We start from the raw sequence: 13,256 nt of genomic DNA on the forward strand, positions 1-13,256 counted from the left end.
ACACGCGCTTTATCTTCTTCTCCCCTCCCGCACTTCTTCTTCTTCTTCTTTCAAATACACGCATACGTCATTTTCTTCTTCTTTCAAATTCACGTATACCTCCTCCTCCTCCTCCTCCTCCTCCTCCTCCTCCTCCTTCGCGCACGCAGATTCTTCTTCTTTATTATCGTCATCACCAACAACTTCTTCTTCTCTTTCGTTATCGTCATCACCAACAACACCAATATTTTGCTAATGGATTATTTTTTCAATCGAATTGAATGGAATGCAATTGCTAAATTGAATTGAATTGAATTGAATGGACGCAGGTGTTCTAAATCTGAATTGAATTGAATTGAATTGAATTGATAATCTCTAAATTGTAGATAGAGGTGTTTCGAATTTGATTTTATATAATGGATTATATTTCATTCATTCAATACTATACAATTGTTTCACCATTAGTACGTATTCGGTTTATTATGCAAAAAGCTGTTTGAATTTGATTTTATATAATTGATTATGTTTCGTTCATTCAGTACTATACAATTGTTTCACCATGAGTATGTATTCGGTTCAATTCATTATGTAAAAAGCTGTTTGAATTTGATTTTGATTTTATATAATGGATTATATTTCGTTCATTCAGTACTATACAATTGTTTCACCATGAGTACGTGTTCGGTTCATTATGCAGAAAGCTATTCGAATTTGAATTTATATAATGGATAATGTTCTATTCATTTAGTACTATACAATTGTTTTACCATAATAATATGTTCGGTTTATTTTTATTATGCACAATTCAAAACTCTTCCTCCTCACCTTCTACTGTTTTTTTACTAGGAAGAGAAAGAGAAACGCGAAGAAGAAGAAATGCATAAAAAAGGAGAAGAATGAAGAGGAAGAGAAACACAAAGAAAAAATATGAGAAAAAAAAAAAAAAAGAGAAGAATTGTGAGAAAAAAAAACAAAAAAAATATGTGACCTAAAATTATTTAAATAAATTTAGATATCAAAATTATTTGGACGTGAAAAATATCTCTATTATTAGCGCTAACACTGTACTATTATTATGGGAGAGTATCAAAAGTAATTTAAATTCTTCTACTGTAAGTGTACTAATAATTACAATTGCTTATTGACCTGCAATACTTTGCCATCGAATAAGTGTCGTCAACGGTACACGACACCTAAAATCCATCTGTGGGGATGTTTCATGCCATCTATATCATAGATTTTGTCTTTACATTGTTGTAGATAAATATGATAAAAATATTGTGAAGTTGGTTTGTTTTTCAAATATTATGTCGTGGATATTTTCTAATGCCCTTATTATAATAGAATATATATATATATTTTATCTAGTATAATGAATTATCGACAGATATGTTAATAAATATATTATTTTTGTTGTATTTATTTATCAATTTTTTAAAATCTAACTCATTTATCAAAATTAAATAGAAAAAAGAATTGATTTTTATATATTTTATAAAAAAATTTACTTAAACAAATAATTTAATATATATTTATATAATATATAGATTGATAAAATTAGTTTTCATTATATATACTATAACATTTATTACAATAAATGTTTTTGTTTTAAGAGTTATATAGATTATTTTAGAATTTACTATAAAACAATTTTTCATTTTAGTCCTCTAAAAAATATATACAAAAATTTTATATCATTAGCTTTCTGTGTACTATGGAAGTCTAAATCTAGATAGATTATGTATATTATTTTATCTTAAGAAACCTAATAAATATGATTTTAAATTTAATGCATGCATATGCATAGTTAAAAATGAATTATCACTAAGTAATAAAAATGCTATTTTCTGAATGAAGATGCAAAGGAATTGTTTAGGTAAACTCAAAATAGGATACTAGCTGTAAAAGAAAAATAGTAAAACACGCGTTGAAAGACATGGCAATATATTATTATTGGACTATGTTATATGTATATTAAAATTAGTCATAGTATAAAATGCACATTAAAATATAAATATAAATTAAAAATAAATTAAATTATAAATATATTATGCCAATGAATTATTATAGCTCAAATAACATAATTTTTTTATACTCATTTAAGAAATTGCGAATTTAAATCTCTCTATAACTCCATCTTAAGTATAAAAAAAATTACATATATATTATATATAAATATATTAGTAACTGATTTTAGTTACTGATTTTAGTGTAAAAATAATAATTTTTTATTATTATAAATCAATTTATAAGTTCTCGCGCATCACGCGGGTGTGTCCTGTTGTTTTTGATGATCATGATACGTCCCAAACTCCCAACTAAGCAAATACGAAACACTTCACGGTTCATACAACAATCAACTTGAAACATTTATGCACATGCATGCTCAAACAAAAAAGAGAGGAAACTAATTAAGAATGTCAACTTGTTCAACTGACCTATCCTCATTTCATTTGCCAGGGTTTAAGGGACCACTTCCTTTTTTGCTCGAAACTGATGGGTCAATTACACTTACCATGTGCTATATTTGTGCATGGCTATTGTTTTTTTAATTTTTGAGATTTGAATCATATACTTAAACTTTGTATGCATCAATTAAACTTAAGTGTAGAGAATAATATATATTTGAGAAGATGTGCAGGCTTTTCCTCTCATGCTATAGGGTAATAGTTGCAATTAAATCAGAAAATACAGATAAAAATTAAATCATTCATTTAGTCTTTAAGATATAGCCTATATTATGATGCATTGCAGGACCACTTTAATTTCAAGTTGATGAATATGATGGAGCCCTTCCTAATTTGGTATACATAGACCATACTCATGAATTCAAGTGGGGACAATTATTATCTACATTTTATTTGCTGAAATGTATAAATCTTTGTAGTGGTTAATGGATCATCCAGAATTTTTCACAAACAAATTAAAGTTTATAATATTGGTGGTGAGGGGTGACTCATACTCTAATATGCTTTGTTCTTATAATTGCTAACGAAATTTCAAAAGGTAATGGGTCACAATAATGAACAATAATCACTTAATTAAATTGCACTTTTAAAAGAAAATGTTATCATAAACTTATTTTTATGAGGAATGTTAGGGGCAGTAATTTTGGTGTTTTGTAATCGTCAATTGGCCATTAATAGTGTTTTTAATAGTGTGAGATTACATCTAATGATGTTAAATCACTCATTTTTATTTTGATGGTTAAGTACTGGTCAGAAAATAAAAAAATTGCTCGTCCCTAGACTTTTTCTATTTTTATTTCATAATTCGAGACTCATCAAGAAGGATCCTCTTGGCAGCCACGAGGAAAGAAGCTTATCCTTTACAAGCTCATGATGCAGAATCTCAAGCCTGTCTGTTGGGCCTCCAAAAAGTCCATAAATGTTAATTTTTTTATATTCTAACTGTTTTTTCTTATCTCTCTAGCCTTACTATTTTTGATATTATTCTTTTGAGTAATAATGTGAAAGTAATCCGGAATCATAGTAATTATTTTGGTTTCTTTTTTATTTGATTGCATCAAGTTAGCATCATCTCTAAGATCTGTTATGTTCTCTCATGTTAGAAGAAACGAAAATAAAGTAGCTAATGAATTAGTTCAAATAACTCTTATCTGATTCAAATCAAATGTGGATAGAAGAGACTTTGAAAATATTTATAATCTTGCTCTTTTAGATTTTATTGATTCTATTCACGAATGAAACTACCTATCTACACGGTAAAAAAAAATTTCAAGATTGATCGGGTGCCATAACTTGGTAGGAGGCTAGGCCTGTTTTTGTTTTTTTTTATTATTTTATAATTTAAATACGGTATTTTTTAATTAAAAATATAAAAATATTTATTAATTTTTAAAAAGTATGATATTTAAGTCTTTTTGTTATAAAAAAAATAATTTTTTCGAAAAAACTTAGACATCTTGTAATTTTTATTAAAAATAATTTTTATATTTTTAATTAGTCGATGATATATTTATTTTTAAAATAAAAGATCAGAATTTATTTATTTATTTATTTTAAATAAAAAATAATGCAGAGTGCGTGTAGCGTGCTCCCACGTACATTAAGGGAGCGTTTGGTGGAGAGACAGATACAGAAAGACTAAGATTGAGAGATAGAAACTAAGAGACAGAAATTAAAATAAATCTCAGTATTCTGTTTGGTGTAAAGTGGGAGACAGAAATTGAAATAAGAATAAAATTTTAATTTAATTTGTACAAAAGATAAAATTAGAATTAATTAATTGAAATGAAGGTATTTTAGGTATAAAATATTATTAAAGTTTCAGTCTCTATCTCTAAAATTTTTAGTCTCCTATATCCCTACTTTTTGGAGGTACTGAAATACTGAAATTTTAGTACCAGTCTATAAACCAACAAACATAATACTAAGTCTCAATCTCCTAATCTCTATCTCAATACCTCAAAATAAACACTACCTAATCTATGAACGTTATCACTTGGAACACACTTATCTATTTGGGTTATTGGTTATGGTATCACTGTCCCATCACTAGCTTTGTATATTTATCATTAGAGATATTCATGGTTCGAATTTAAAAGAAAATAAGAATAGAATCAATTAAATTTTAATTAGTTTAATTTATGATTTTTAGTGTGTGGGGACATGAATTAATTCTAATAAATTAAATTCAGATTGGATCGATTCGAATAATTATACTTAATTAAAAATAAAATTTTTAAAATTTTTAAAAAAATTTTAAAAATTATTTAAATACTATAAATATATAATAATAAAAAAAAATATGTGATCGATTCAAATTTAAATAATTATTATAATTTAAAATATTTTAAAGTTAAAAAATAAATTTGTATATAAATTATTAAATTTTAATTATTTATTTTTTTAAATTAATATTAAACTAATTGAGTAATCGAGTTGGTTCAGATTTTGCAATCTTAATAATCAATACCTGAACTAATTAAGGTCAAATTTAATCGAATTTGACTTGATTGTATTCGATTACTCAACAAATTCAAAACCAAAATAATTAAATTAGATCAGTTTTTGACAGTCAATCAAATTATTCGTACCATCAACACTCCTATTTATTCTCATGAGGTTCATTGCCTAAAATGAAGAATTGTCGTTAGATCGAGATATATAGTTCATGATACTGTGAGTGTGATCAGAAGTTGCCAAGGGAGAGGAAGCAAATCTATGTATGTATTGCATTTCCCCTCCCCAAAACCCTTTGTTTAGGGTACGTAGATATATACAGATTGTTTCTATCTTTGAAAATTTAAATTATTACTATTAATTATTATTTGCATAGGTTTGAGACCTTAATCTGGACTCAGTTCCAAGTAAGGTTGCTGTAGCTTCAGTATATCCAATATGATAATTATTCATATGAATAATTTGATATGAAAATAATAAAAAATAATTAAATAATTTAATATATTTGATTAAAATATTTAATATAATAAATATTTATATATTAGCTACAATTTTTGTATAAAAATATTTTCATATATATAATCACTGTGTATATACATACTCGTGCATGTGTTTTGGTAATTAATATGTTAACCGGTTACCTCTATCCATTTCATTCTATTAATTAAATTCTTTTTTAAGGTCAATTACATTCTCTTTTTTATAAAGATCTATAATCATACAAGGGAAAAGCAAGACAGATTTTAATTAAGTGTTTCTTTAATTATTATGTCATCATAATTAGTGATCTAATGAAAAAAAAAATACATGCATATACACATTACGAGAAATGATTATTATCTTTATTTATTAACAATAATTAAGAACATTCTTGAAAGAAATTAAAATCATTTTATGTCGAATATTTTACTTTGAATAATATTATTGATCATAAATCCTACTCTAATCAGTCTCTTAATATTGAGCAATGTTCGTTTCTAGTTAATAAATAATTTAGTGAGCAACTTTTTATTACTATACTAAAAAAAATTGAACACCTCCATTTTGTACATCTGTCTATATAAAATATATTTTTTAATCATAATTATTTATTTGAAAGATAAATATGATAAATAATAAAAATTAGCCAATAGAAATCTTAGATAGATATATAATTTTTCAATTTTTATGTGCTAATTTTTTGTTGATGAAGATTATTTTTAATTTTTGTTGGTTGCCGAAAAAATTAATTAATTCATAATTCATAATTAGTGAAAAAAATAGAAATTTGACTAATATTAAATTACTCACAAGATAATTATAAATAAAAAAGAAAAAATAAGAAAAAAAATACTAGCTAGTTGATTAACATTTTTAATAATAAAAGATAAAATTTTCACTAATGTTGATTAAAAAAAATGATAGAAAATGATCAAAATTTATAGTTTTTGGTTATTAATTAATCATTAATGTTTAAAAATATGAGATAAAATATGTTGTTGAATTATTAAATTAAAAGAGCTATACTAAAAAAATTAAATTAATAATTAAATAATAATAAAAAATAATAAATTCTGATGATTCTAATATTTTTTTTAATTTAAGAAAAAAAAGTTGGTGATAAGCTAGCCTTTCTCAAATGTTATATTAGTTACTTATTACATGTTAACTAGAGAGTATGTGACTTTTGATATATACATGCACATATATATAGTTAGTTATTATCAGGTGATAAAGCGACACGATGATGGTGTGTGGAGCGGAGAAGAAGAGGCAGCTACACAGGTAAGCAACCCCTCTCCTCTTGTGAATATATATAGCAATGCAAGTTGATTATCATACTATTTATTTATTTATTATGCAGAGGGGGTAGTGGGGATTATGAGCATGATGATGTTGAAGGGCGTGGTGGTGTTCATGTGTGGATTTTTGCTGAGAAGACGCAACAGTTGCTCCTAGTGCAACGCCATCATCACTTCCAAGGCCTGTGGGACGCCTCCACTGCTGCAATAATAATATCTCCTCATTCACCTCTTACAACTGCCAGGTACCTAATTCATTCATTTCTATATATTTATTAGATATATAATAATTTGCGTGTCTAAGTTAAACCACTAAGAGAAATTTATATATGACATGGTATCAGAATTTCAATGATCTAAACGTCTAGAGTTCGATTTTTATTAATCATCTCAAAAGCCTCTTGCCTGAGAGGTATATTAGAGATATTATTACTAGAAATCATTTTTAGTAACAATTTTTATTCTTTGTTGTTAAAAGATTTTAATGGTAATTATATAATTCGCGGTAAAAACTTTTTTAACAACAATAAAAAATATATAATTGTCATTATAACATATAATAATAAAAGCAAACATATAATTATTGCAAAAACATGAGTTAAATAACACATATAATGACTATTATATTATTAACATTAAAAATTTGTTACTAAAAATGATTTTTATTATAGTATATAGCTATTTATGTGTCATTTTTTTATCGGTTTAAGTTTTTGAGAAAAATAATAGCATGATATAACGAGAATCTTTGTTATAATTAGCAGCCATATATGGAATGCATATACAAAAATATTACTATTATTGTTTTGTGCATATGTATGATTGAATTTTCAGAAGGAAGCTCCAGCAAGAGTTAGGCGTAACACTTGCCGAAGATGCATTCGAATTTATATTTTCCTTCCTCCAAGAAGAAAGGTAAATATTAGTCTGTCCTGTCCTGTATGGTGGATTAATAAAGTTCTATAAATCTGATCGATGGTGCAGTGGCAGTGCCAGGAATAATGGAGGAAAAGAGATTAATAATGATGTGTATTTGGTAACAACTATTGATCCAATACCACTAGAGGCCTTCACTCTGCAGGTGAGCATGCATTATGCATAATGTGTGATTGTGTGTGTTCTCTAAAAACAGAAACCTGACGGAAATTTTTAACATGGTTGGCAGAGGGAAAATGTTTCTGCTGTTAAATATGTCACTTACCAAGAGTATGAAAGTTTGCTGGCCAAAAATGATCCACACTATGTTCCTTATGATGCTCATGGACAATACGCTCAGCTCTTTGAAATAATAACAAAGAGGTACCAAGAGAACACTGTTGCCCGCACTTTAGCACTACAAAAGCAACTGAATCGTTATGCTCCTATTTCCCTCAATGCAGAGGTTTGTATCCTTGAATCATATTAGTTTTAATTAGTTCAGGCAAGATGCTGTGGTACCCGTTATTTGATGTTAGAAATAACTTGGAACTTCTCACAGTTGACAGGGCTTTCGGATTCAGACAAAGAGGCTCTTGCTTTAATTGTGAAAGCAGCAGCAGTAATCGATGAAATTTTTTATGTGCAGGTAGTTAATTTGCATGCAATTATTTTCATTTTGTACCTTGATTAGTTTATACCTAAATTTTAGTGAACATCTGTAAAATTTGATTGGCACTGCATTATTACGTACTAATACAAGTTTGTATATTTTTTTAATTCCGGCGTATCAGTCTTGGTACAGTAATCCAGATCTGAGAGAATGGTTGAAGGAGCATGCTGATGAATCAGAGTTAAATAAGCTGAAGTGGTCCTACTATAAGATTAACAAGAGCCCCTGGTATACTATCCTACTTCACGTGAAATTAACTGCACTTAAGTTTCCATTTTCAATTTTACTATTAAGCGTTAACATGGTTAATAGAGATGCTGATGTGTGACTGACACGTGGTAACCATGGGCTGATGTCTCAAAAAAGTGATATGTTTTATTCACCATTGTTTTTGGCAGGTCTAGCCTTGACAAGGATGAAGCATTTTTGACAAGTGCAGATTCGGCAATAAAAGTTCTTCCTAATGCAACTACTAAGACAGTTACAGCATGGAAGGGTCTGGAATACAGAGCTGCATTTCCCGTGCAGAAACCACTTTGTGCTAATTTCTACCCCCAAGACATGGACAAAAAGGTATACCCCATAACTATATTTAATTTTAATAAGCATACATTGAAAAATATGATGAAAATTGCAGGAGTTTGAAACTTGGAAGGGGAATCTGGATAAGGATCAACAGAAAGAGGCAACAGGCTTTTTCAGCGTTATTAGAAGGCACAGTAACAGTGATGATGATAATGATTTACATGTGGTTCCTTACTCTCAAGAGTATAAGTCTCTTCTTGCAAAAGCTGCGGATTTATTACATAAAGCTGGGGAGATTACCACTTCACCAAGGTATTCATGGTATATATATTTATATATTGTGGTTGTTCACTCATTCAAATATTTTCCAAGTGCAGTTTGAAGAGGCTGCTGCATGCTAAGGCTGATGCTTTCCTTTCAAATGATTATTATGAATCGGATATTGCTTGGATGGACCTGGTAATTAATTACTCTTGTAGCATGCTTATGTTGTGTGTATGTGATTTATAAGAAATTTCAGGATCTTCTAATTATGTTTTCTGTGCAGGACTCTAAGTTGGATGTCACAATTGGGCCATATGAAACTTATGAGGATAAACTTTTTGGATATAAGGTAATAATTCTGAATCATTAATTGGTGTCTATAACAAAGTCATTTTAGCGTTGGTGGCATAAATTGATTGAAGAGAGTAATAATGACTTATTTTTTAGGCTACATTCGAAGCGTTTATTGGAATTAGAGACGATAAAGCAACTGCTCAACTGAAACTCTTTGGTGATAGTATGCAGGTACTATATATTCTTAATTAAATAATTCCAATGTGTATAAATTATGCAAAACAAAAATTATAGATCTCATGTGACTAAAATATCAAATAATAATTCCTCTGCAACTAAATAAAGCTTCTGGAACAAAATCTCCCGATGGACAATGCTTACAAATCAGAAGATGTGAGTGCAGCACCGATCCGTGTTATCCAGCTTATATATAATGCAGGGGTGAGATAGATATGTAAAATTTTCACCATGTTATTTCTGAAATTTTACAAGGGATTATTAGTTACTTGTAATGCAATCATTTCTTTTGATCAGGATGTCAAGGGACCGCAAATTGTTGCTTTCAATCTACCGAATGATGAGCGTATTGTAAAAGAACGCGGAACATCTATGGTCATGCTTAAGAATGTTCAAGAGGCAAAGTAGAATTTCTCTCTTTCAGCTTAATTTCTAGTTTGTTCATGTATGAGTCCACTCTCTGACATCAATTCCAATTCTGAAATCTGAATAGGTTTGAGCACATTCTTATGCCAATAGCTGAAGTCTGTGTTGCTAAGGAACAACAAGAGCTTGTAGATTTTGAATCATTTTTCACGCATACTATCTGCCATGAATGCGTGCATGGGATTGGACCTCATACCATAACACTTCCAAATGGTCAGAAGTCTACTGTGAGATTGGTTAGTTATAACTTATAACATTTATATTTGATGAACTTTCAGTTCAATTTTATTTTAGATTCTGCAAAATGATATATCAGTATTTGTGGGATCATATAGTAATTTAAAACTAAATATGAGATTTATCATTTAAATATTTGGTTTCAATGGTTTTTTAATAAAATATAACCATCGATCTCGTTTTATTAATCATGTCATGAAATCACTCATTTAAAAAATTTAAGTTGATAAGAGAATGCAACATTAATGGTTATATCTCTTCTAACACTTCTCCCTCAAACAAGAACGCTCTGATACCATGTTATAAAACCAGTCATCCTAAAAATTTAAACTAACAGGAGAAGACAACATTAATGATTATATCTCTAATAATATCCAATACAAACTGAAATTTGGAACCATTTTATTTCATGTATATGTGGAATATGAAACTCCAAAAAAATGCTCCATTGGAGTTGCTCGAATGCATCTAGTATAATTACATGATAAGTGCGGTCTTTTTAATGCAGGAATTGCAAGAATTCTACTCAGCAATAGAAGAAGCAAAAGCTGATATAGTAGGCCTATGGGCATTGAGGTTCTTGATCTCCAAGGTTAGTTATCATCATTGTGATTTGTGTGTGACAATGCAGCATAATTCAACTGAATTGATGTGGTAAATGAGCAGGGGCTGCTCTCTGAAAGTCTAGTGAAGACTATGTATGTTTCTTTTCTGGCTGGATGCTTCCGGTCAGTGCGTTTTGGATTAGAAGAGGCTCACGGGAAAGGACAGGCATTGCAGTTCAACTGGATTCACGAGAAAGGAGGGTTTGTGGTGAACTCGGATGAAACCGTTTCTGTTGAGTTTTCAAAGATTGAAGATGCAGTTGAAAGCCTGAGCAGGGAGATACTCACCATACAAGCCAAAGGTGATAAACAGGCTGCGGCTTCGCTTCTCGACAAGTACGGTGTGATTACAGATCCACTCAAAGTTGCTCTCAAAAACTTGGAGACAGTTGAGGTCCCTGTTGACATAGTTCCCAACTTTCCCATTCTCGCCCAAATATAAAATAATTCTGCTATGTTATCATCAGCATTTCTGCCAATCAACCAATATCATTGCAGTCATCATCATATACACCAATCAACCAAGTTCATCTTTCCTTTCTTGTTGATTCATCGTAATAAGGATCCAGCCATCCAGCTACTAAATAATGGAACAATATGTATTGTGTTTGTCTAATGTTTTCGCTTTCCTTTCATTCACTGGAAAAACAATAAACATCCATAATAATTTCAGTGACTTATTGGCTTATTATTGCTCATTTTGGATTTTTGGCACTAAATTGCCGTTGCTGAATAATAATAATAATAATGTTAAATTATTCGGTTAGTATTTATAATTTTACTAAATTTTTAATTAAGTTTTTGTATTTTTTTTTTCAATTAAATTCTTACACTGTTTTTAATTTTATAGTTAGATTCTTTCTAATATAAAAAATATTAGAGTTAAGTCAATATTTTTTCGTAAATTAAATATATTTATAATTAAAAATCTAATAATAATCACGTCTTGCAACACTTTTTAAAATTGTTCACTTTTGTATCTAGAGTTCTTTTTTCCTTTATATATGTGAATCAGCCACCAATTCAAACGCAATTTTTTATAATAAAAAGAAGTTCATTTTAGTCATCGATCATGTTTTCTGTAGGACAATACAATCTTGATTTTTTTTGGTCAATTTTATCGTTAATTTGTAATAGAAACTGTCTAACTAATACATTAATTAAGAACTATTTTGTCACTGTCAAATTAGCTAAAGACTTATTTGTTTCTATTTACTCAGATAAACGACATTATTTTGTCGTTGGGAATCATCCATGGAAACTGTTGATGTAATATTATTGTTTCAACAATAATGGATTATACGATAAGATTATTGTTTTTTTTTTTTAATTATTATTTTGCTAGAGACAACCGTCTCATTACCTTTAACTCCTCTTATTGTAGCATATATTAAGTAAGCATTTGCTTTTTGGGTTGCTGCTTTTTTCGCTCTTCTCTTTGCAATGTATTGTTTTCCCGATATAAAATAATTGACAATATTTTAGGTTTCTGCAGAGTGCAGAGCTAGCTTTATTGTATCATGAACAGTAGTATTTGCGCATGATACTTGGTTCCTTAACGTCTAAGGTTTGTTTATGTGGCATCCATCTGGAAGTCAAATGCTAAGATTGATTCCATCAAATTAGTTTTCGAGGTAAACGACGAAGGACAAAAGTGTAAAAGAGAAAAAGTTTTTGGTCCAACATATATATAATTAGAATTTAGTAATCTTATCTTTAATTTCCAATAAAAGAACCTTAGATTATAATGTTAGCAAAAAACGAAAAAAAAAAAGAAAAAGAAAAATCCTAATTAGAGTAAGGCTTGTCGTCTCACAATGTTATCGTCTTAGACGGATGGACAATAATATACTATAAATTAGATAATTACAAAATTTTTGGGGGGATAGACTATGTGCTTCTTTATTTTTTTTCCCCCCTAAAGTTGATAGAGCTTAAATAAAACTCATACTTTAGGTGATTTTGATGAGTTGTTTTGAATGAATATTATTTATTGTGAGTACTATATGTATGTGCACGTACATACTAATAAATACTGCCTTATTTGGCAGTCTCTTTTTCTAGTCCCAAAAACAAAAAGTAAACAACCACCACCTTCAATTATTTAGTAATTTCATTATCCATATGAGACACATAAAGCAGTAACTTGTATATACCATGAACAATGTAGCTAATAATTAAGATGCTATTTTATTGACCCCAAAAAAAAAAGTTGCTATTTTATTAGAACAATTCCACAAATAATAAACATATATAATGGAATCTAGGAGTGCTATTATTTTAGCACTCTATTTTATTAATTATTCTAGCACTCCATTTTACACAGGTAGTATTTAATTATATGAAATATCAGAAATCAATATTTTTTATTTATATTAGTCAATATTTTGGATTA

At 28.7% G+C, this 13,256-nt stretch overlaps 1 protein-coding gene across 3 annotated transcripts; it reads left to right on the plus strand.

Moving 5' to 3' along the window:
* The first annotated feature begins 5,038 nt into the window (after nt 1-5,038).
* LOC112766887 (nudix hydrolase 3) lies at nt 5,039-11,619 on the plus strand. Of its 3 annotated transcripts, none has more exons than XM_025812789.3 (18): nt 5,039-5,167; nt 6,598-6,668; nt 6,748-6,930; nt 7,520-7,600; nt 7,670-7,766; nt 7,851-8,066; nt 8,163-8,249; nt 8,395-8,501; nt 8,672-8,846; nt 8,911-9,110; nt 9,176-9,257; nt 9,346-9,411; nt 9,510-9,587; nt 9,702-9,797; nt 9,891-9,997; nt 10,087-10,255; nt 10,765-10,848; nt 10,923-11,619. In XM_025812789.3, exons 2-18 carry the CDS (start codon nt 6,628-6,630, stop codon nt 11,301-11,303), a joined length of 2,250 nt encoding a protein of 749 aa, XP_025668574.1. In that variant the 5' UTR covers nt 5,039-5,167; nt 6,598-6,627; the 3' UTR covers nt 11,304-11,619. The 3 variants fall into 3 exon arrangements, with proteins under 3 accessions (XP_025668574.1, XP_025668573.1, XP_072078593.1); XM_025812788.2 differs by having other exon boundaries at nt 5,083-5,208; XM_072222492.1 differs by having other exon boundaries at nt 5,083-5,167; nt 6,612-6,668.
* Nucleotides 11,620-13,256: the final 1,637 nt, after the last annotated feature.

This window comes from Arachis hypogaea, chromosome 17, assembly GCF_003086295.3.
Source record: "Arachis hypogaea cultivar Tifrunner chromosome 17, arahy.Tifrunner.gnm2.J5K5, whole genome shotgun sequence".
In the NCBI taxonomy this organism is placed as follows: domain Eukaryota; kingdom Viridiplantae; phylum Streptophyta; class Magnoliopsida; order Fabales; family Fabaceae; genus Arachis; species Arachis hypogaea.

What these genes read in the sequence shown, in the direction of transcription:
- LOC112766887 (XM_025812789.3), top strand. Translation starts at nt 6,628, where the DNA reads ATGATGGTGTGTGGAGCGGAGAAGAAGAGGCAGCTACACAG. An exon ending in TCACCTCTTACAACTGCCAG is followed by an intron (nt 6,931 to 7,519) that starts GTACCTAATTCA and finishes TTGAATTTTCAG; the next exon opens with AAGGAAGCTCCAGCAAGAGT. An exon ending in ATGAAATTTTTTATGTGCAG is followed by an intron (nt 8,250 to 8,394) that starts GTAGTTAATTTG and finishes CCGGCGTATCAG; the next exon opens with TCTTGGTACAGTAATCCAGA.